Raw genomic sequence first — 25,206 nt, 5'->3', positions numbered from 1 at the left:
CTGGTAACGCCCCCTTTTGGAAAAAAAAAACTAAACTTCAATAAAAACCTAACTAATTCACTTACACTGGAGCAGATTGTGATTTTTAAGTTACTCCAAAAAAATCTAGTTGCTCCAAAATAAACAGAGCAACTCCTGGGGAAATTTGGGCCCCTAGTTGGCCCAGTTGAACTTAGATCAGCATCACATTGTACCAGAGACTCAACAACTTTACTTGATTCCAGGGATTCATTGATGTGTACACCATAAAAGTGAAGTCAAAAGTATTTTATAAACATATAGATAGTAAAAGGGTAGTCAGAGGAGAGGTGGGCTGATTACAGACTAAAAAGGAGACCTTTTAGAGGCAGAGATCATGGCTGAGGAAGTCTATTTTGTAGTACTTTGCATATATCTTCACGAAAGAAGAGGATGCTGCCAATGTCACACTAAAGGAAGTAGTAGAGATATTGGATAAATGAAGTATTTAAAAGGTTGGCAGTATTCAAAGTAGCGAAGTCACTTGGTCCGGATGGGATGCATGCTAGGTTGCTGAAGAAAGGGTGGAAATTGCAGAGGCTCTGGCCACAATCTTCCAAACCTCACTAAATATAAGAATGGTGACAGAGGACTGGAGGATTGCAAATGTTATATCCCTGTTCAAAAATAGGGGAGATATATAAACCCGGAAACTAAAAGCCAGTCAGCCATTCGTCGATGGTGGGGAAACTTTTAGAGATAATAATCCGGTACACAATTGATTGGCACTTGGAAAAGTATGAGTTAATAAATGAAAACCAGCATAGATTTGTTAAAGGCAAATCGTGTTTAACTAACTTGAGTGAGTTATCTGATGAAGTAACGGGGAGGCTAGTGTGGTTGATGTATATATGGACTTTCAAAAGGCGTTTGACAAAGTAACACATAATAGACTTTTTGGCAAAATTGAAGGGACAGTGGCAGTGTGGGTACAAAATTGGCTATGGGACAGAAAGCAGAGAGTAATGAAGAACGGTTGTTTTTCAGACTGAAAGGAAGTATATAGTGGTGGTTCCCCAGGGGTCGGTGTTAGGACCACTGCTCTTTTTGATATATATTAATGACCTGGACTTGAGTATACAGGGCATAATTTCAAAATTTGTAGATGACACGCAACTCGGAAATGTAGTAAACAATGAGGAGGATAGTAATAGACTTCAGGCAGACATAGACAGACTGGTGAAATCAACGGACACATCGCAGATGAATTTTAATACAGAGAAGTGTGAAGTGATGCATTTCGGAAGGAGGGATGAGGTGATGCAATATAAGCCAAATGGTACAATTTTAAAGGGGGTGCAGGAACAGAAAGACCTGGGGGTGTATGTACACAAATCCTTGAAGATGACAGGAGAAGTTGAGAAGGCTGCTAAAAAACACATAGGATCCTTGGCTTTATAACTCGAGATATAAACCGGAATTTTGTCGGGTGGGGGGGGCGGGGGGGCGCAGAGGCAGGTTTTGCAGGTTTCCAAGGCAGGCAAGAAACCCGGGAGGCTGGGTTTCCCGCAGGCCTTGCCGATTTTACTGGCAGGATCTAATTTGAATGTGAGGCCTCGGCTTCCCACCCGCAGCCAATCAACTTGAGAAGCCAGCTGCTTGTGGGTGGGTAGGCCTCAGTTGTGAGGGGTCGGTCTGGGGGACAGATCTCAGAAGTTGGGGTCGGGAAACGTGAAGTGGTGGCGGGGGAGAGGGTCGATGATCAGAGGGGTGGGGGATGGGTGGGTAGAGAGCGGGGGTCAGCAATCTGGAGGGGGAGAGAGGATCGGGCGGAGGGGGGGGGGAAGAGAGTGGCAATCTGGAAGGAGAGAGAGGAGGGGGGGCATTGGCAATTGGGAGGGGGAGAGAAAGGATCGGCGAGTGTTGTCAATTGAGAGGGGAAGAGGGAGGGTCAGCAATCGGGTTGGGGGGAGGATCAGCGAGGATTGGCAATCGGGAGGGGGAGGGAGGATCAGCGGGGGTCAGCAATCGGGAGGGGGAGGGAGGATCAGCGGGGGTCAGCAATCGGGAGGGGGAGGGAGGATCAGCGAGGATTGGCAATCGGGAGGGGGAGGGAGGATCAGCGGGGGTCAGCAATCGGGAGGGGGAGGGAGGATCAGCGAGGATTGGCAATCGGGAGGGGGAGGGAGGATCAGCGGGGGTCAGCAATCGGGAGGGGGAGGGAGGATCAGCAGGGGTCAGCAATCGGGAGGGGGAGGGAGGATCAGCGAGGATTGGCAATCGGGAGGGGGAGGGAGGATCAGCGGGGGTCAGCAATCGGGAGGGGGAGGGAGGATCAGCGAGGATTGGCAATCAGGAGGGGGAGGGAGGATCAGCGGGGGTCAGCAATCGGGAGGGGGAGGGAGGATCAGCGGGGGTCAGCAATCGGGAAGGGGAGATAGAGGATCGGGGGTTGCAGGATTGTAAAGTAATGGGTGATCTGGGAAGTCGGGGATCGCTGGGTGGGGGAGAGAGAGGGGGAGTGGAGGATTAAGAGGTGGGGTGCCACTGCCAGTGGCCAACCTCATCAGGGGCGTGGAGGGGGGCGGTGGTGCCGGAGAGGCCAGAGAATGCGATTGGGGGCCTCGTGTGTGGAATCTTCGATCGTGGGGGGTGGTATGGTGGGGACCCTGGATCCAGGAGGTAGATATAAATCCACTTACCTCCTGGATGGAGCAGTTACCCGCCTTTTGTTTAACTGCTGGGTTTTGTGAATTGTGTGAAATCCGTCCACAGGCAGTTACATTCAAAATGGAGGGGAAAATAGAGGTTTCCAGCCTCATTATAATTAAATTGCGAGCGGGTTAGTCGCACGCGGGTTGGAAGCGGGATCAGGTTGGGAATCACATTTTTAACAATTCAACTGCCCCCACGCTCCAAACCCACCCATTTCTTTATGGGAAAATTCCGGCCATAGAATACAAAAGCATGAAAGTGATGCTAAACCTTTATAAAACACTGTTTAGGCTCCAGCTGTGGAGTATAGTGTCCAATTCTGGACACATTTTATGAAGAATGTCCAGGCCTTGGAGAAGGTGCAGAAGAGATTTTATTAGAATGGTACCAGGGATGAGGGACTTCAGTTAAATGGAGAGACTGGGGTTGTTCCCTTTGGAGCAGAGAAGGTTAAGAGGAGATTTGATAAACATGTTCAAAATCATGAACGATTTTGATAGAGCAAATAAGGAGAAACTTTTCAGTGGCAGAAGGGTCAGTAACCAGAGAACATAGATTTAAGGTAATTGGCAAAAGAACCAGAGACAACATGAAGGGGAAAATTTACGCGGCAATCTTGAATACATTGCCTGAATTAGTGGTGGAAGCAGATTCAGTAGCAACCTTCAAAAAGGAATTGGATAAATAATTGAAGCAGAAAATTTGCAGGGGTGTGGGACGAATTGGATAGCTCTTCCAAAGAGCCGGCACAGGCAGGATAAGCCGAATGGCCTCCTTCTGTTCTGTGTCATTCTATGGTTCTATGAACACTGAGATGCCTCTGTGCTAAGAATCCAATGGCGCCAACTACTTTTGGCCAAAAAATGTTGGTACTGAGACATCAGCACTGAATTCTGTAACAATCAAGGACAGATTATTCTATCCTTGATTAGGTATATCAGAATATACCTGATCCCTACTAGGAGTTATCTGTTGACTTAGTAATGTGGGACTTGCCTCCGAGAGGGATTCATCAGTTCACAGACTCCTGAACTGCAATGACCGTTGGCACCAGGTACCCTTCAGACTGTACCACCTCATTAACAGGTAAAACAAAGTGTAAATATTTCCATGAGGCCATTGAATGCCCACACCACCCCCCAAAATCATTGGCCAAGGAAATACTTCACACCAAACCTGGCTTTAAATTCTCACCCCTCCATGCCTCTTTCCCCCCCATATTGTGGAGGATAGATAACCTATCACCTTTTTTAATGAGCTACTCGAAGATATTCTCAGGGATCTCAGAATTTGAGGAAGCAGCAGAGAATTTTCCATCTTCTGCTGGACAGTAAACCAAAGATTCACAGAGCGCGTGCAAGACCAAGCTGTTGGTGATGGCAGAATCAACAGCCACGATCTCCATGATATTCAGACTGGAAACTAGAGACCCAAGGTCCCTCATTTTCCAAAGTCAGTTGAAGGTCAATTTGCAGGTTGAGACATGCAGCAGGAATCAGCAATCCACGGTCTGGATTGCAGTATGATTTCTGACTTTCAATGTTTTAGTCTGCAGATTGCCTGGCTGTATTTAGCATTGCTCAAAAGAGAGCTCCAGTAGCTTTTGTTACAAATACCCTTTGCGAGGAATGATATTTTGAGGAAACAGGTGGAGGAACTGCTGGAACATTTAGAAATCCCATGTGACAGGGATGAAACCTTTACATAGAAACATAGAAAATAGGTGCAGGAGTAGGCCATTCGGCCCTTCGAGCCTGCACCGCCATTCAATGAGTTCATGGCTGAGTTTAGAAGAGCCCTTGTTCAACTGGTAGGCTAAACCTGGGGTACTGTGCATCATATCCTGATGTCACTTTGCTTTTGAGTGATATCCATGCCCAGATGTTTCTATTGGACATTAGAATCTAAATTCTGTGGATTTGGTGTGTTAGACCTCCCATCTGGGGCCCAGGTAGGACCTCGCTCAAGGGTTTGTAGCTATATGGGGAATATTTGCTGCAGACGTATGGGTCTTAGAGACCAAATGAGATGATTGCTCTCTACATGGGTGGGGTGGAGTGTATATGTTGTGATACACAAGGTATCGCAATTGTGTGGGACAGGCTTGATGGACCAGATGGTCTTTACCTGTCAGTCATTGTTCGTACAGTTCACAAGCACGATGGATTCCATGGGGTGGTCAGAAAAGATTAACTGCGGAACAATATAGTGGTAGCAGCATTATCCACTAAGTTAGACAAACCACTGTTCTGGATGTGATGGGAATATCTGGTGAGTCATTGATGGGAAGCCTGAGGTCAGATCCACAAGAGAATCCCCAGGGTTCACCCCTGAACAGATTTCTAAAACAGGAAAAATTGAAAAAAAATTGAATTTGTATAGCGCCTTTCACGACCACTGGACATCTCTCAACGCTTTACAGTCATTGAAGTACATTTTAGAGTGTAGTCACTTGTTATGTAGGAACCGCGGCAGCCGATGTGCACACAAGCAAGCTCCCACAAACAGCAATGTGATAAGGACCAGATAATCTGTTTTTTTTTGTTATGTTGATTGAGGGATAAATATTGTCCAGGACAACGGGGATAACTCCCCTGCTCCTCTTCAAAGTAGTGCCATGGGATCTTTTGCGTCCACTTGAGAGAGCAGACGGGGCCTTGGTTTAACGTCTTATCTGAAAGAAGGCATCTCTGACAGCGCAGCACTCCCTCAGCACTGCACTGGAGTGTCGGCCTAGATCTTTGTGCTCAAGTCCCTGGAGTGAGACCTGAACCCCACAACCTTCTGATTATAGATGATATTTCAATAATGAGCCTAGAGGACTAGTTAGTTGCCATAGACCTAAAGCTTGTATACATCCATTTCGCCAAATGGGAATTGCACTAGAATTTCGTACAGATCAATTTCAACAAATAACATTACGAGCACGAGGAACTTTCCATTGCCCTTTTCTCCACATTGAGAGTTTTCAGAAGATGCATCCCAGTGGATTGCCTGTTAAAGATAGTTAAGTCTATCATTTAAGCCTAATAATTTCCGTGTCTCACTTCAAGGAGATTGCAGGAGCAATAGTGAATTTTCCCTCAGACAAGCACTGCAATAAAGGTTCCTTTGATCTTGACATATTGCAGGAAATAGTGTCAAAGTAGTTTGAGACTAAAACATGTTCTTTATACTTTTCAGAATCTACTTGTTCAGGATCCTCAATGGTCTTTACCATGTCTTCTTCAGCTACCTGAGAATTACAATACCATCTTTCAATACTATCATCGTAAAGCCTGTGTTCACTGTTCAAAGGTGCCTAAGGATCCAGCTCTTTGTCTAGTGTGTGGTACCTTTGTGTGTCTCAAAGGTCAATGCTGTAAACAACAAAGCTATTGTGAATGTGTGCTGGTGAGTAAATGAAATAAATTTTAGTGGGATAGGACAAAACAGAATTTTTGGTTTAAGTAGTCGATATTTTGTGGCTTTCCACATGGGGAATCACGTCCAAGTGTAGTCTTCCATGAAGTGTCTAGAGGGTGGGGGGTTATGTGGGCCTGGCCAGATAGATACATTTCAGTCCCCATTTAAGTCATTTTATAAACCCACCTCTTTATAAACCCATCTTTAAAACACATCTCTTTGGCCAAGCTTTTGGTCAACCACTCTGAATATCATCATCTTTGGTCTGGCATCCATTTTTATCCAATTATACCTCTATGAAGTACCTTGGGATATGTTTTCTTCATTAAAGGCACTATATAAATGCTAGTTGTTTTACATTTCCATTATAAATTCTTATGCCCACATTTATAATGGAAACTGCTTATGCAAACATGTTGCACTGTAATTCCACCTCCACTGGCCAGAGGGTATAGTTGCATTACATGATGTTTATCTGCTAGATCTGGGAGATAAATGAAATCATCCTGAATGGCTTACCGTCTGATTTTTTTTTTTCTTCCACCCACTCCCTCTGACCTTTTTCTTTGTTAAAGGTGCTACATAAATATAAGTTGTTAACCTTTGTTCACTATTATTGCAGTGACTTGGTTGCAAACTGCAACCTGAAATTGTGGGTATTCACACCTCACACAAATAAGGAGGTCTTCTAACATACAAGATCGTTTCCTGGCCACTAGATGTTCTTCTATGGGCAGCATTCAACAATTCTTTAACTCTATTCTGTAATCTGCAAATTTCCAAATATTCATCATTATCTCATACGAAAATTGAGTTTTTTAATAGCTAGTCTGCTGGTTATAGGGACCGATTCTCTGACATTAACTTAAACATTGTTACTGTACTGTTGGCCCTTTTTAGAGATTTATTCTTCAAGTGAAAGTATGCAATGAACTGTATAAAGAATTTTTAGATAAAAAGAATGGTGAAACTGATTTATGGCTTAGAAAATTGAATCGGTATGTTAGAATGTTGCCTGTGCTTGATCAATTAACTAACTTCTATAACAATACTGTTACTGATCTTGGGGCTTAATATTCCCTTTGGCACAACTAGAAAACTGGCGGTTACAGATCGGATTGAAATCAATTATAGGAAAATCGAGCGGGCTGTAAACAGGTGGCTGAACAGCAACCGTCAGTTTTCTACCCATGTCCAAAATGAAAATTACCCCCATTATCTTTGTTAATTTGGAAAAAATATTTGCAGGAATTACTTCATTCTAAATCTTTTTTAAATATATATCAGCACTCCCAGAACTGTGGAGCAGGAACTGGAATATTCCTTCTGATTAATGCCTCTGTAATCATTGTCATTCGCGGGCACCGATTTTGCTTGTGGGGATCTGTCTACCTTGATACTCATGGTGAAGAGGACAGAGATCTAAGGTAAAATATTTCAGCAATGTTTTTTGATTTAGTAGTAGTATTTCTGATATGCACACATGTACTACATGCAGGATACAATAGCATCATAGTGATTGTTACTGGACTAGTAATCCAGAGGCCTGGACTAATAATTCAGAGAATGTGAGTTCAAATCGTGACAGTTTGAGAATTTCAGTTTTGGATTGTCGTAAAAATGCAGCTGGTTCATTAATGTTCATATATTTGCTTTGGATGGGGAACAGCACAGATTCACCACAATAATGCTGGGGCTTAAAGGGTTAAATTATGAGGACAGGTTGTATAAACATGGCTGTATTCCCTTTAATTTAGACGGTTGAGGGGTGATCTGATCCAGGTGTTGAAAATAACAAAAGGATTTGATGGGTTAGGTACAAAGAATTATTCTCTCTGCGGTAGGAATCCAGACCAAGGGTGCACAATCTTAAAATTACAGTCAGGCCATTCAGTAATGAAATCAGAAACCACATCTTGCTCCACATCCGAGCATAAAGGGTAGTGGAAATATGGACCTCTTCCCCCAAAATACTGTGAATGCTGCATCAATTGACATTTTCAACACTGAGATTAAAAGATTTTTGTTAGCTAAAGGTATCAAGGGATATAAATCAAAGGCAGGTTAAATGGAATTAAGTCACATATCAGCCACGAATCTAACTGAAAAGCAGAACTGCCTTGAGGGGCTGAATGGCCTACTTCTGTTCCGATGTACATATGTCATCTTGTTCCACATCCGAGTGCGAATTGTTTTGCTTGAAAATGTTTTGATCGTATCTAAATTTTAGCTCTTTTTTTAAACTCTAGATGAATTGAGAGTCACGTTGCCCATTTACATGTCCTAAAGTGTTGCCCAATAGAAATTACTGATTAGCCACTGGTGTGGCCACAGTAATACTATTTTAGCACATGTACCAATTTTAATAGAACATGCCTTGCCTTGTGTACATTTACTTAACAAACATTTAGCATCATTCAGTAACCAAGAAAGTGAAGCACTCACAATGATCAAAAAAAACTCGCACACTGCTTTTCATCTTGCCAAAAACTGACCAACTTGCTCAAAAATTATGTAGTGTCCTGGCCATTACTTATCCCTCAATAAACATCACAAAAACACATTATTTAGTCATTATCATATTGCTTGCTGTCTGTGGGAGCTTGCTGCATTTCCGACATACAACAGTCACTACACTTCAAAACTACTTAATTGGCTGTAAAGTGCTTTGGAATGACCTAAGATCATGAAAGGCACTATATAAATGCAAGTCTGTCTTTCTTTGAAGAAAAGTGCAATCTCAACATGGTTACTAACTGAATAGTAACTGAATAGTTAACAAACGTACAAAAAGGTTACGGTAAACATTCATGCACGATGCGAATGCGTATTACGATCATATACCCAACATCTGTTTCTCATTTGTTATTTACTAATCAGAAGTGCAATTAACCACATTTGGATTCCCAATTGGTGACACCTGTCTAATGTATTTGACAACACTGTTCTTATATCTATATATCTCTGACATTCCTCATGGAAATAGTGTGAGGAAATCCAATCTATAAAGTGTAGCCTTCAACTCTATCTTGTTTTCCTGGTCTTTTGAACCCAGTTAAGAGGGAAATGCTTAACCCTGCAGTGTTTCTGCCACGGTATTCCAACAGTTGCTATTACAACCTCCTTTATAATTTGTTTATCCATTATTAAAGGAGGAAAAAAGGAGGCACTGTGCAGCCAAAGACAATTCTTTTATGTAAAGGAAACTTGATTAATTTTCAGAGAGATATAATCAAGGAAATGTTGGCTTCAGAGGTGATTTCAAAATTATTAAAATCCAAAAACATAAGTTTTCTTCGGCTACAAAAGCAGTCTTATATTTTGTTTTCCATTAGAAGAACATGAGATTTCGGACCCATCCCTAACTTAATACTCAACACAATTTTCATGAATGTAGACATTTAAATTTATGTGCTTTCATATAGGCATAAGACCTCTTTACTTCGCACTGAATGTATTTGAGGTTTAACGTACATATTTAACCAGATCACTAAAATGTAGTGGTCAGGTGCAAAAAAAAAATCAAAATGGCAAATGGAATGTTAGCCTTTATAACTAGAGGACGAGAATATAATGCGGAGGATGTTTTGTTCTAACTATACAAAGCCGAGGTTTTTAGGATTTTGAAAGGAACTGATGGGTATATCGATACTTTTTCCACTGGTGGTGGTGTCTGGGACAAGGGGACATAACCTTAAAATCAGAGCCAAGCCATTTAGGAGAGAGATTGGGGAACTTACTCACACAACGGGTAGTAGATGTGTGGAACACTCTCCCATAAAAAAAACAGCAGATGCAACTCAATTAATAATTTTAAATCTGAGAGCGATAAATTTTTGTCAGCCAAGTTACTGTGTTCCTAATACAAAAATTCCTTTTCATAAGAACATAAGAATTAGGAGTAGGTCATTCGAGCCTACTCCATCATTCAATAAGTTCATGGCTGATCTTCTACTCCAACTCCACTTTCCTGCACTATCCCCATATCCCTTGATTCCTTTAATATCCAAAAATCTATCGATCTCTGTCTTGAATATACTCAAAGACTGAGCCTCCACAGCCCTCTGGGGTAGAGAATTCCAAAGATTTTGTATGCTACAATGAGATCACCTCTCATTCTTCTAAACTCTAGAGAATATAGAGTCTACTCAATCTCTCCTCATAGGACAATCCCCCAGGAATCAAGTTTGGTGAACCTTTGTTGCACTCCCTCTATGGCAAGTATATCCTTCCTAAGGTAAGGAAACCAAAACTGTACACAATACTACAGGTGTGGTCTCACCAGGGCCCTATATAATTGCAGTAAGATGCTTTACTCTTATACTCAAATCCTCCTGTAATAAAAGCCAACATACCATTTGCTTTCTTAATTGCTTGCTGTACCTTTTAGTGATGTACAAGGACACCCAGGTCACCAACATTTCTGAACACCAACATTTCAAAATCTCTCACCATTTTAAAAAATACTCTGCTTTTCTGATTTTCCTGCCAAAGTGGATAACTTCACATTTCTCCACATTATATTCCATTTGCCATGTTCATGCCCACTCACTTAGCCTGTCTATATCCCCTTGAAGTCTCTTTGAATCCTCCTCACAATTTGCATTTGCACCTAGCTTTGTATCATCAGCAAATTTGCGCATTTGGTCCCCTCATTCAAATCATTTTTATATATATATTGTGACTAGCTGAGGCCCAAGCACCGATCCTTGCGGCACCCCAGTAGTTACAGGCTGCAGACCCAAAAATCACCCGTTTGTTCCTACTCTCTGGTTTCTGTCCATTAATCAATCCCCAGTCCATGCTAGTATATTACCCCAATCCCATGAGCCCTAATTTGATGAAACCTCTTGTGTGGCACCTTATCGAATGCTTTCTGAAAATCCAAATACACACATCCACATCAGCTTGGTTTCCACACCAAGGATGCTCATCAAGTGCTTTGAAGTGGTGGCAGCCAAGCTCCAACTGTAACAAATACACATCCATCCTCAGCTACGCAACTGCCTTATTTGAGCTGTCACTTAAAAATATAGAAAGCTTATGGCCCAAGGGGTTTTGCTTAATCCATAGAGGTATTAATTGAAGCTCTCACAGTATCTTCTTCCAATAGCTGCTCCTGACTGCATGCTTTTGCACCCTGGAGACTCGTGTTGAAAGTCTTCTACTATGGCTCAGTGAGTTTAACCAGTTAGTCGACCCATACAGACCAAAAAGGTTTTACCTGCTGAGTTATCTCAGCCTGGATGTTGAGAGGTGCTACATTTGGCCTTGCAATCCCTGAGTTAGAGTTTAAAATTGTCTGGGATTACTGCTTGTGATCACTATTCAACAACTCCTGGCATGTGTGGGGCTGCTGGGTGAGGACAGAGTTGGACTGCATTGGACTCTTGGGGCTCAATTTTCCCGTGTCATTTGCGCTTTTTTTTTGGTGTAGGTATTTAAATCAAAGTTTCCCCAGGAATCTGTGCAGGTGTAACTGAGTTAGTTATGATTTTTTTACGCTAGGTTTTTTTGATGTTATAGGGGGCATGTCTGTGCCAGTTTTGATGATTTTTCAGTTTAGCCAAAAAAAAATTCTGCTAGGTCGGCGTATCTGGCCACTCCCGAAAAACCTTCTGGAGAGTTAACAGAAAGCAGCGCATGTTGAGACATCGGCACTGAAAGAGGCCATTGTTTTTCATCAATGTTTTTGGAGGGAGTCAAGAACACTTTAAATATCCATAATAAAGATTACATTTTTTTACCTTTTCAATGGAGTACATGGAAGTTTCATGGAATTCTGAAGTTTTCATTTTTTTTTTACTCACGCCACCACCGGACGTCTTCAAACAGGACTGGAGGGTCTCAGCGTCGACCGGCAGAACTCGGGGCTCGGCTGCAAAACAAGCCCAGGAGTGGGAGGGAGGTGGCGCGATTGGAAGACTGGGAGATATATAGTTAAGATCTTTATTCACAGGATATTTTAAAAAGATCTAAAATGGCACTTTTACAATAGGGAGTTACCTATAGAAAGATTGTAGTTCACAGAATTAGAATGTACCTTTTAGTGAGCAACCTACCTTTGTCTGCATTAAAAATCATCTATTCTTTCTTCATGTCTGTCTTTTCCCAAGCTAACTCCTATTCCCTTGGAGTTTGCCTTTTCACATACTTTTATATTGTCTAAAAATATAAATATCCCATTACTCACTTCATTCTTTATATAATCTGGGAAGAGTACAGGACCCAAGACTTATCCACAGTCAAATCACTCCAATGTCACAATTTTCCATTTATAACCATGTTACAAACATTTTTTGTATCCAGTTTTCCACATTATTGCAGTTCCATGGCTGTTAAATGTATTCAACAAGTGTATTTTTGGGGTATCTGAAAGATCTTCTAATGATCCAAATGTAGAATAACCAGTACAGTTCCCTTGTCTATAGTTACACTTCCTGTTACAGCCTCAAAAGAATCTAAAGCATGATTTAACTTCTCTAAATGCATGCTTGCTCTCATTTGTCATGTTCTGTACAGACAAATAACTCTTCATTGTATCCTTAATACATTCTCACACCTCAGCTACCGCTGAAGTGAAACGAACTGGTATGTAATTACCAGTATTGCGCTTCTGACCTTTATTACAATGGTAAAAAATGATCCTTAACAATTTCTATATTTTGCTGCACCCCTGAATTTCTGACTGAAGAGATTTAGTGCATTGTGTTTAGTCAAGTGAAAGAAAGTGCCCATTTGATCTGTACATTAGACCTGCGTTTAAAATAATGTTTTTGAACAGATTGCCGTACTTTTATTCAGAAAAATGTTTTTAGCCGATTGATCGGGATGTGAAGATTCTCTGATTCGGTCTGCTGGTTGCATCATTCGTTTCATTGATAGATCGATTACTCACGGGGCTGAAATGAGAACGCTGATGTATGGCCCCCAATTCATTTATGCTGATGATTATGCTTTTGCTATTCAAGCTAGTGACTTTTCCACCTTGGAAACCACACCCACTAATGATATGAAAGTCATGACTGAGTACTGTGAAATGGTATCTTCAACCAAGTTCCATAAAGATCTTCTCTGTCTTTCACTTGCACAATGTTTGTGAACTCACTATCATCTTAAATGATCAGCTCCTCAAACCTGATACTCACACAGTTTACTTGGATACCAACCTCGACCAAGTCACTAACATATTAAAACCACCTACTGAAACCTGCTGAGAAAGTCAAAATCTGAAATAGCCTATTCACCAAATGTAATTGCTCTACTGGGAAGCAAATGCCTTCACTTTGTGCTCATCTGCTCTCGCATTTTGTTACCTGGTTGTAGAAAATTTCATTCCAGTCTTGGCTCGGTCACCACACACTAATGAATACTCAAACTGTATGTGACTTGTGTAAGACACATTGCACGCTCCTCCATTGTCATCAGTCCTCTGCAATATAGTTCCTCCACATCTTCATTGTTTGAATGTTGCAGCAAAATTGGTGAATAGATTTTATGACAAAATCACATTGTCAATTCACTCCTGATTTGTTCTATCCACCAGCAGCACGGCTCTGTTACACAAGAACATAAGAAATAGGAACAGGAGTCGGCCATTTGCCCCTCAAGCCTGCTCCGCCATTTAATAAGATCATGGCTGATCTGATCATGGTCTCCACTTCTCTGCCCGCTCCCCATAACCCTTTATTTCCTTCTCTCAAAAATCTGTCTATCTCCGCCTTAAATATATTCAGTGACCCAGCCTCCACAGCTCTCTTGGGTAGAAGATTCCATAGATTTACAACCCTCAGAGAAAAAATTCCTCCTCACCATGTTTTAAATGGACGACCCCTTATTCTGAGGGGCCGATTTTCATCAAGGCCTCTGCTCGCCCAAAGTGTCGCCGATGGCCGCCGAGGTACTGGACAGTACTTTCAGCGGGATATTCATCGCCAAGGTCCCTCGAAGGTCGGCGGGCTGCAAATAGACGACTTATGCCACCAATCTGGGTGGCAGCAGGCGGGAGGTTTCATTCTCGGCGGCAGAGGCGCTTGCCGCCCAAGTGCTACCGAGGATGGAGTCAGGCCCACGGAGGGTTGAAGACCTGGGGGAAAAAAATTCAGTAAAAAAAAAAAATTTAAACTATCGGAAGACCTCCAGGTGACCCCATGCAGGTAAGTCGCTGTGGAAATGTTAAAAAAAATGTTTTACCTTTTTTTCAGATTCTTCATACTCACCGTCGGGGACATACCAGCCTCCTGGCAGCAGTCTACCCCTGTTCTGCTGCCAACTCCCACCCGCATCAATATGGGAGCTCGGTTGCACCACTCGGCCGTCTGCTGACATCAGCGTGCGGTTCCTGGCGGCTTTTTTCTCCCACCCGCTACAGGCCACCTCCAAAATGGCACTGGGCAGATCAAGAAGAGCAAAGTCGGCGGCAGCGGGTGGTGAGGTGATGAATTTCGGCCCCTGAGACTATGTCCCCTAGTTTTAGTTTCCCGTATGAGTGGAAATATCCTCTCTGCATTCACCTTGTTGAGCCCCCTCATTATCTTATACGTTTCGATAAGATCACTTCTCATTCTTCTGAACTCCAATGAGTACAGGCACAACCTACTCAACCTATCTTCATAAGTCAACCCCCTCATCTCCGGAATCAACCTAGTGTACCTTCTCTGAACAGCCTCCAATGCAAGTATATCCTTCCTTTAATATGGAGACTAAAACTTTACTCAGTACTCTAGGAGTGGCCTCGCCAATACCTTGTACTGTTGTAGCAGGACTTCTCTGCTTTTATACTCTATCCCCCTTGCAATAAAGGTCAACATTCCATTTGCCTTCCTGATCACTTGCAGTACCTGCATACTAACTTTTTGTGTTTCATGCACAAGGACCCCCCTTGTCCCTCTGTACTGCAACACTTTGCAATTTTTTTCCATTTAAATTATAATTTGCTTTTCTATTTTTTCTGCCAAAGTGGATAACTTCACATTTTCCCCACATTATACTCCATCTGCCACATTTTTGCCCACTCACTCCGGCAAACTTGGCTACATTACACTTGGTCCCTTCATCCAAGTCATTAATATAGATTGTAAATAGTTGAGGCCCCAGCACCGATCCCTGCGGCACCCCAATAGTTACTGTTTGCCAACATGGAAAATTACTCATTTATCCCGACTCTCTGTTTTCTGTTAGTTTGCCAATCCTCTATCCATGCTAATATATTATCCTCAACCTCATGAACTTTTATCTTGTGCAGTAATCTTTTATGTGGCACCTTATCGAATGCCTTCTGGAAATCCAAATACACCACATCCACTGGTTCCCCCTTATCCACTCTGCTCGTTGCATCCTCAAAGAACTCCAGCAAATTTGTCAAACATGATTTCCCTTTCATAAAACCATGCTGACTCTGCTTGATTGAATTATGCCTTTCCAAATATCCTGCTGCTGCTTCCTTAATAATGGTCTCCAGCATTTTCCCAACGACAGATGTTAGGCTAACTTGGGCTATAGTTTCCTGCTTTCTGTCTGCCTCCTTTTTTAAATAGGGGCGTTACATTTGCAGTTTTCCAATCCGCTGGAACCTCCCCAGAATCCATGGAATTTTGGTAGATTACAACCAATGCATCCATTATCTCTGCAGCCATTTCTTTTAAGACCCTGGGATGTAAGCCATCAGGTCCAGGGGACTTGTCCACCTTTAGTCCCATTATTTTACCCAATACAGTCGAGCTTTCCTGATTCCCTTGACTTTTCCTTACCATCTCGCTGACGTGCAGAGTGGGCAGCAGATGCTTCTATATATTACCATATCATCTCTGACCCTACAGATTGTCAACCAGAGTTCAACTGGTCATGTCGTAGTTGGGTGTTTCTCAACTGCTTTCAAACTGAACATGGACAGTGTGCCTCAAATCTTCACCTATGGGGCCTTAGTGATGACAACAAATGTTCTTGCAGACAAATAAAAACCATGTTGCATATCGGTAAATCATGACACTAACCAAACTATTTGGTAGTCTACACTTACTGGTGCATACTGGTGATGACCATGCTCAAAGATGCTGAACCTGTATACACTAAATAACTGAATTCCAAAAAATCTATTGCACTAACTGCGGCACTAATCTTAACTTGTTTTGCATCTCTAATTTATCTGGATCATCTTCAGACAATCTGCTGTGCTCATCCCCATCTTTTTCTTGACCGGATAATTAAATATTCAGTGTCTTTGCAAAGCTTGTAACCTAACCTTAAAACTTGATAAGATCCCAGGATAATTACAAATGAAGAAGGCTGTCCAGCTCAGTCCTCCTATTTCAATATCCAATAGTTTCTTAAAGGATTCTAGAGATTTTACCTGCACTACTCGATCTGGAAGTCTATTCTATTTGTTGATCACTCTATATAAAGAATTGCTTGATATCAGTGCTAAATTTACCTTTTAATTGGTTTTAACCTGGATCTCTTTGTCTTATTTTCACAATTTAATTTAAAGTAATATTTCAGATTTACTTTTTCCATTGCCTTAACTGTCTTATATATCTCTAGAAGATAATCTATTAGATACCTCCTTTCCAGGCTGAAAAACCTAAGTTTCTCCAACATTACCTCATTAATCAGACTGTTGGCACTAGGAATCAGCCTTGTGGCCTTTGTGTCTTAGCAACCAGAATTGGATGCAGTCCTCAAGGTGCTGTCTGACCAGAGCATTTACAGTACAGTCACAGCTCCCTCTGACATACTTTGTTGCTTTAGCTATGTAGCTCAATATTTTATTGGCTTTGTTTGCTGCTTTGCATTAGTTGGAAATGTTGAGCGTCGAGGCTATAAGGATTCCAGGTCTCTTTATACCATTCGTGGAGTACATCTGTCATTATTTTCCTGCCTATATGCAATAGTTTACACTTGTCTGCACTAAATTTAATTTGCCATTGTTCTGCCTGCCTACCTACCGAGTATGTCTTGCTCATTCTGTAATTTCTGAGCTGCCTTCTTCATTTTCACTGTGCCACTCTTGTAAATACTTGAAGGAAGTAATCATTCAAAACATTTACTATTTTGTTTTCAGCTGACCATTTTCATCTTTTGGGGTTTTCACTTCTTTGACTGGCCTTTTTTTGCTGTTGTCAAACGGAATTGATTTTTATTTTACTGACCGTTATAGAACTTTTTTCTCTGCCTGTAACAATGTACATCTTCCCTTAAAGTCTTACATTGCAAAGAAAGACTTCAGAAAGTAATTTTAAGGTACCAAACCCCTCTCATAGAAGAAAAGAAACTGAAAATTTTAATTCACTGGCTTGTTTTTGCACTGCTTAAAATATTGGCCTGAAAATTGCTGTGGCAGGCCAATGAATGGCGCTCGCTGTTAGTTCGACTTGCCCTTACCTTTTTAATGTCGATGATAATTTGCCCTGCAATTTGCTGGAAGTGCAAGATGGAAATGTTGCGGTGCCCTCTACAGGGTACCTGAGTGAACAGGCCAAGCAACTGTGTATCTCCTTAATCAATCAGATTGAAGGATTCTGAAATTAACAACACAAAGACTAAGAAGGAAGTGTAATTTAGAATGGTGAATTCAATGTCAAATGAGATAGAGAAAGAAGGATTGGATTAAGAGAGAAACAAAAAGTAATTTTTTTAAAAACTCCCAATAATTAAAACCTGAAGGAATGAGACTCCACACGTAATCGTTAATTTTCAGCACGATAGATTGACTAGCAGTAATTAGCACTTATCACATTGTTAAAATGATACTTAGACTTGAAATGATTTGACTTAACTTTCTGTGGTGAGTTTACTTTTTATCTACCATGCAAGTACAAGAACTTCATACCGCTTAATGCATTTGAATGGGGAGCCAGACAGCGAGATACCGGTCCAGAAATTCCGACGTCCCAGGCCCGTACGAAGTTTCTACAGACCCAGGAAGACATCAGAAAAGCCGGTTTTCAGCGCGCAATTTGCATGCCCTGAAAACTGGCTTTTCCGATCTGTCAAGCTCCAATCCGCAGATCGGTAGCGAGGACATTTGTACGTGGAAGCTTCGGTTATTTACCCATATCTTGCACAGCAAATGTCCTCAAAACTCTTGCGCCTGAAAAGCCCTGCCCATTCAGGTAATGTTATTTTATATCCTAACCCTAACTTTTTTTTTTTAATCGGAAATGTTTTTCTCTTCAAAAAACATGTGTAACATTTTTAATTTCTAATAGTTTATTGTGTGAGGTGTTTTTTAAATGTTTTATGTAGTGTTTGTGCATTTTGGGGTTTTTCTCATTCATAGTAACAGGAGATTCATAACTTACGAATCTCCTATTACGATGAATGAGAAAATACTTACCTGTGATTGGGTGTCCAGGCCCACGTGGCTCTTGCGGATGTCCCGACATGCACGTGCTGTGCGTCGCAGGGACAGGAGGCCTGTGGATCGGGAGTTCCAGTGGGCGCAGCAGCTTCTGGTAAGTGCGCATTTTATTTCTATTTTTTCTTGATTTGCCCGTGGGAAGCCCTCCTCGGAATTTCTGCCCCGCTGTTTTTGTAAAGCTAATGGCTTTAAAAGCAACCTTTCGATTCCTGCATTTAATGCGCATCTGCCCTCGCTTGAAGTTGCTGTGGGATTTACACAGAAATAACGACGAGCACTATTATCCTCGCCATTATTTTGACAGCAATTTTTGGGCCATTAAATCTAATAATGCTATGTCAGTAGCAGAAAAATGTCAAACTCTCTCTAAAAGTCAAACATTTCTGTTTGGGTTAGGTGCCAGATAGCCTGCTTTGTTTACCTATATTTTTTTGAACAGTCCGATAATCAGTCTCTGAATTTAATTCTGACTTTTACTGATGAATTAAGACCTAACTAACCTATTTCTGAATCATTAAGTTCACTGATGAATCTTAACCATCCTTTCTTTGTAGCCAACCTTAATTGCTGAAACAGTTCTCAGTCAGACTGTCCATTATTCTCTGGTGGTCTATGGGAGATTCCTTTAACGATTAATTGTCTCAAATTACCACTGAAATTAACAAAACTATTTTGTCCTCTCCTAATAATTCCACGTTTTCAGTGAACTTTGTATCTTCTTTTTGTTGGTTGGTTGATATAAATCGTACTTATGCAAGTGCTTGCTCTGCCTGTATTTCTCTCTTAGGGTGTCCTAGTGTTAAGAAAGAAAGAATAAAGAAAGATTTGCACTTGTATAGCGCCTTTCACAACCTCCGGACGTCTCAAAGCACTTTACAGCCAATGAAGTACTTTTGCAGTGAAGTCACTGTTGTAATGTTAAGGATTTTCCAAGCTTTGACTGAGCAGAAAAGTCCAGTCAGATAAACAGCTGGATCATAACAAGAAGAATTATTGTCCCAGATTGGGTTTCTTCAACCTGTCCAAATGTGATTTGTCGCTGCCCCCTTCCCCCAAATATTTTTTCTCTCTCCAATTAAGTGCGCAACTGCATGTGGATTAATAAGATGAATTTCTTACTGCCAATTAGACAATTCATTGCATGCCTTTGGTATTGTAACACCTTCTGTGAATGTGATCACGTCCTGCATTTAGGGAGCGTGCAGCTTGTTTGTTATTGCCCACCCTGTTATAACGCATGTTTGCTTTCCATCCAAAATCCTCCTTTAACTCCTTCATACTATTAAGTCCTCTCTCCCTATAAGCTTTCAGATCAGGATTTGGACTAAAACTCTCGGTAATGATTCCTTTTTTACATCCACACATATCAGCTTAAGACTCAATGGCCTAGAAATTGGGCCATGACCATTTTTGGGCATGTGAGAGGTGCAATTCTGCTCCGGCGCCTGAGTGGTGAGACACGAGGCTTTCCTGATGATATTTATGCTCCACACGAGCCTCCTCCCTCTTCTTCTTCATCTGTGTTAATCTAGCCTCCCCTTAAATGCATCTATGCTATTTGCTTCAACTCCTCTTTGTGGTAGCGAAATCCACATTCTAACCACTTTCTGGGTAAATATCTTTCTTCTGAGTTCCATCTAATATTTATGGCCCCCAGTTCTGATGATCTCAACAAGTGGGAACATCATTTCTACATCTATCCAATCAAACCCTTTCATAATCTTGATCTCTATCAGGTCACCCCTCAGCCTTCTCTTTTCCAAAGGAAAGAGACCCAGCCTGTTTAATCTTTCCTGATTGATATAACCTCTCAGTTCTAATATCATCCCTTTTAAATCTTTTTTACACCTTCTCCAGTGCCTCTATATCCTTTTTATAATATGGAGACAAGAACTGCACAGTTAAGTGTGATCCAACCAAGGTGCTATACACGTTTTAAAACAAAATCTCTGCTTTTCAATTCTATTCCTCTCGAAATTAACCCCAGTGTTTTGTTTATATTTTTATGACCTTATTAACATGCATTGCTACTTTTAGTGATTTATGTATTTGTACCAGTGGATCCCTTTGCTCCTCTACCCCATTTAAAAAGGAATATGTGGCTCCTTATTCTTCCTACTAAAATGCACCACCTCACTTTTTTGATCATATTAACAAAAGATGTTTACAGTATCCCAAATTTGTTGACTTAGGAAACGGAACACAAATATATGCAGTGCCTGTTATTGGACTGGTCAGCCACCTAAGGACTCATTTTAAGAGTGAAATCTTCCTCGATTCCGAGGGACTGCCTATGATGATGAGATAGTTGGGCAATGTTGCAGTATTCCTGTAATAGGGAAATTTAAACCAGAATATACTGAATTTGCAGAACATTTTTTGAGCTATGATTGTTTTTAGTAGGGACCATTGTGTATTCTTCCTTAAGCTTGATCTAAGGACGGTTATAAGCTTGATCTTAAGCTTGGTTATAATTCCCAGACATAAATGTTGACCTTGACTACTTTGACCCTATAGATGTGTGTTCGTTGTGTAAATCCTGAAATAGTTCATTTAGGAAAGAGTTTGATTCCTCTTTCTTCACTGAAAGGAAGATCATGTAGGGAAAGGAATGGATTTATGCCAGTCTGTGATGGCCGTACCCTTGTGAAGTATATTGGAGTACTAACATGCAGCCAAGGCAGTGGAGAATACATAGGTTTGAGCCTGAACACTGTTCTGCTGCCTGCCTCAGTTATTCTGATGTGAGGATGCATCAAGGGAGAGAAAATTAGGGGAAGAAATTATTTCCAGAACATTGCTTCATACCTCATGCAAATTTGCTGCCACGTTTCCTACATTACAAAAGTGACTGCACTTCAAAGATACTCCATTGGCTGTAAAGTGTTTTGGGATGATCAGACGCCATGAAAGGTGCTATATAAATGCAAATTCTTCGTCTTTTCCTGGCAACTGGATCAGAAGTGAATACAGTGGAGACCTCAACTGGGGAGTGGCATTGAGCGATGGAGGGATGGGATAAAAGAGCGATTTTGAGCCCTCCCAAATAAAATTGCAACTCCTTTCTTCTCTCACCTATCAAAAGTTATCAATTTATTTGCTTTCAATAATAAAGTAGACTAAACCCATCTTTTTGACATATCAATAGTGTATTGCAGAGCTACTATTGATTAATATTCTCGGGATAGTAAATATCTCATTTAATTAAAACATGTATTTTATGTTGTTTACTTTATACTTAGTATTTTTTTCTTTTATTTACAGACGTGGCAAGCCACTGTACCTGTGCAGCGAACGCTATAAAGTCTTGGAGCAACAATGGGTGACGCACACCTTTGATCACATCAACAAAAGATGGGGGGCACATTACAATGGATTATAGCTGACTTGCACATCTTTCCTGAAACCTGATCATCAAGAAGCTTTAGTTCATATAAATGTTATGGAGTTTATTTTTTAAAGTAGCCATTTTGTTAACAAGCAATCCACAAAATCATTATTCTGCATATACAAGGTGCTATTAATACCACTTTTATGGCACTCTGAGAAAAATCCCAGCAACCCTAATAGCCTGTCTCTAGAAATGGGCTAAAATATCTTCTATAAAGTAAAGAGCTTATTATTTATTAGTCATATTGAACCAATTGTAGCAATGTATGAAAGTACAAAAAAGCACAATTTGAATTCAGATGTGTCCCTCATTAAAATAAATGTAATGTTTGTAGTACATGGCCAAGATATGTGTAATTTTTGAAGGGTTGGTTGTTGATTCTCTTTTCATAGGAAGAGTACACATCAAAAGGAGGATAAAATCCAGTCTTATGCGCATGATAGCTGTACACTATTTAGAAAAGGTTTATTTGAAGGCTGGTGCATCTGTTGTGGCATATTTCTGATGAGTCTATGCTCAGTTTTTCTATATTTTGAGAGGTTTTGATTTGTAACTCTGGCCATAATAACTCTTAAGTTTACTGTAACTTGCCCAGTTTATTAAAAACACGTATACAAGACAAGGCTTCAATCTGTAGAAACTTTTGAATTAAAAGAAAACTAAGCTGTAAAACCTTCAGTCTCAGGAAATTGTGTTTCTTATTTTGTTAAAGGTAACTGAGCAAAATAAATATTTGGAACTCACTGCTGCTAATAACACAACAAATACTTTTCCCAATTGTGTTTATTTAGGAGCCTTGCTTTATGCTTTGCTTAGTTTATAAGCATTTTATAGAGTTGGTGTGTTTATGAAGTTTACTTACCATATAAAACCAAGAATGTTCCAATTCCAGACATGCAATCTTACCTTTTAAAACTGGACAGTGTGGTATGTTACAAAATGATTGGATCTGAAGTACACAACCCCTTCCTGTAGCAAATTTCTGTTTCAGATATTCATGGTCAACTATGGGTTTTTATCTATATTGTAATTGTGCAGTGTAATTACCACCATTTCTATCTGATTTACGAAACAGAAAAAAATTAGATGATTGTGGGAAATGGACAGTCCCAATGTATCCTCATGGCCATGAGATTCAAAATTTAACTGCAATATGTCCACAAGTTGTCTTTTCATTATAGAAATATCAGTAATTTTGAAGATCTGAAATCTAGGAAGGATTTACATTTGCTTTATTTTTTGCTTTTTCCCTTTTTTTAATTCAGCAGACTTTAGGAAAGAACTATTCAGCTTTTGATTAAAATATAGCTAATCTAGACATTTTCAAATGTCTAGCATAAAAAGTGTATAAAATAAGTTTGATTTTGTTTTTGATGTTTTGAGAAAGAAAGCATTTCAGTCATATTTATACCTGATGAAAAGGTACACAGACCTGTTAACAAAAGTTCCGTATCTACTAAACAACAGAAAAGTCTACCACAAGGAATTTAATAAAATTACATATTCAGAGAAGTCGTTCATTAAATGCTACATTTCATAAATATGGAAAAAAAATTGTTACAAGATTGGTCCTATCATAATCATCATGGACTGGATTGTTTGCAATGATTCATCTTTGTAAAACATTGGAAGCTACTGAAAAGTGATGTATAATAGTTAATCTGATATTTTGTTCACATGCAATTTCTCATTTAGCTAATATGTTCAGATCCCATAAAAGTTTCATAATTTAATGATTGACACCAACATCTGATATTGTGCAAAAATAATTGACAGACTTGATAGTGCCCAATGTCAAATATGTCAAGTGGTCTTTTTTCAAAAAAAGGACCCGTAATAGAGTGCAGTGCAGAATGGAAGTTAAACCTGTAACTAATAAACACCATCAAAGGCTTAAACAGTTTAGCTACAGCATGTGGTTCTAAAACAGACAGTAGTGAGCACAGGTGTATAATGATTGTACCTGCTGATGCTGGGGTGTGGTACCTAATTATGAATTATCCTAAGTTAATTTTAATGGAGTATTCTTTGTTGGTCTGACTCTGGAAGATGGTAATTGGCTTCCCTTTACTTTTTATTCCCATACTAGTGGAGTTTGATTGCCAGATAAACAGTTAATTTAAAAATGTACTTTTAATTCATGCATGCTGCTGAATTGGGTTTTATTTTAGTTTTCCTAAGTTTTGTAAGACCCACTATACAACTTAATATTTTCATGCAAAAAAAGTGGTGTGTAATTTGCAGATAGAAGTTGCGTGTTCACCAGTGTGTTATCCTGTATGAATGAATGTTAAATACAGTACATTACTGTAAAAGCTGAACATTTTCTGGCACATTGGAAAGTAAACCTTAGACTTAAAATATGACTGTAAAATATGTTAATAAAAAATATGTAAATCATATGTGTCTTTTTTAAAGCAAGATTTTCAATAACAAACAGCTCGCTTGTCCTGGATGGTAAAAATAGAAAAAAAGCTCACATTTAGTAACAAATACTTAGACTTAATTTACTAACCCTAAAGTTTACAATTGGGCAACTCTTCTGTGTATTTGCATCTGATACTTGTATCTGGAGACAGATGGATTTTACTAGGAACATGGTGGTCTTCTATAACTTACCTTAAGGAAAGGTGTTCCTAAGCTGCTGCAACCTCTGAAATTGTTTGCCAAACATTTATTTTTACATGCATTGGTTCAGGTTGGGAAATCCCCTTTGGTGGCATTCTGGAAACGTTCAAATGCACAAGGATAAAAATTTTAAAGTCTTCATAACTTCAATCCTTGGGTGTGTCTATTTCGATAATTTACTTAGAAAGACAAGCAACCATGAAATGTCCCAAAACACACACTTTTGTGTTTTATGGTTTCCCATTTGACTTGATGAACAGCTTTTTAATTTCAATTTAAAAAAAAATTATCACCCAAAATATTCTATGGGGTGTGCCAAAGCATGCTATTTAGATGTAGAAGAATTATGCACTGTTTTTAGCAGATAATGGGGTACAATCTTACTTGAAAACAGAAGTATGCTGTTAATATGACAAACATACAGATTAGTTCGCTATCATGTGCTGCTATAAATTGCCACAGCAGCTGGAATTTTTTACATTTGGACCCATGGGGGGTGGAAGCCGGGAAGGACTGGGATGGGCAGTGGTAGAGTGTGTGTACATAACATCACGGATAAGTTCCCCACCAAGAAGTCAGCCTGATTGACAGGCTGGCTTGCAGTCGGGCGACGGACACTGTACAAGAGGCTGCAACCCCAGGTAGGTTTGGAGATCGGATCCCCTCCCCTGGGATCGGCGATCCCTGACCCCGGGGGACAGGAGGCTGCAAACCCAGGTAGGTTGGAGATCGGACCTCCTCCCCTGGGATC

At 40.4% G+C, this 25,206-nt stretch overlaps 1 protein-coding gene across 7 annotated transcripts in view; it reads left to right on the top strand.

Moving 5' to 3' along the window:
• Window positions 1-24,191, top strand: part of ubr3 (ubiquitin protein ligase E3 component n-recognin 3) — a 439,870-nt gene extending 415,679 nt beyond the window's left edge. For 6 of the 7 annotated variants that reach the window (XM_070875678.1, XM_070875676.1, XM_070875681.1 and 3 more), the window contains 3 exons: window positions 5,857-6,066; window positions 7,366-7,505; window positions 21,701-24,191. In XM_070875678.1, coding sequence (XP_070731779.1) covers window positions 5,857-6,066; window positions 7,366-7,505; window positions 21,701-21,818 — 468 coding nt within the window. In that variant the 3' untranslated portion in view covers window positions 21,819-24,191. The remainder of the gene's footprint in view (window positions 1-5,856; window positions 6,067-7,365; window positions 7,506-21,700) is intronic. The other variant, XM_070875680.1, reaches the window with a different exon arrangement.
• The last annotated feature ends 1,015 nt before the right edge of the window (window positions 24,192-25,206 follow it).

Source organism: Pristiophorus japonicus, chromosome 3, assembly GCF_044704955.1.
Source record: "Pristiophorus japonicus isolate sPriJap1 chromosome 3, sPriJap1.hap1, whole genome shotgun sequence".
NCBI lineage: Eukaryota > Metazoa > Chordata > Chondrichthyes > Pristiophoridae > Pristiophorus > Pristiophorus japonicus.
Note: the sequence above shows the minus strand (reverse complement) of the source record. Positions and strands in the feature narration are given on the sequence as shown.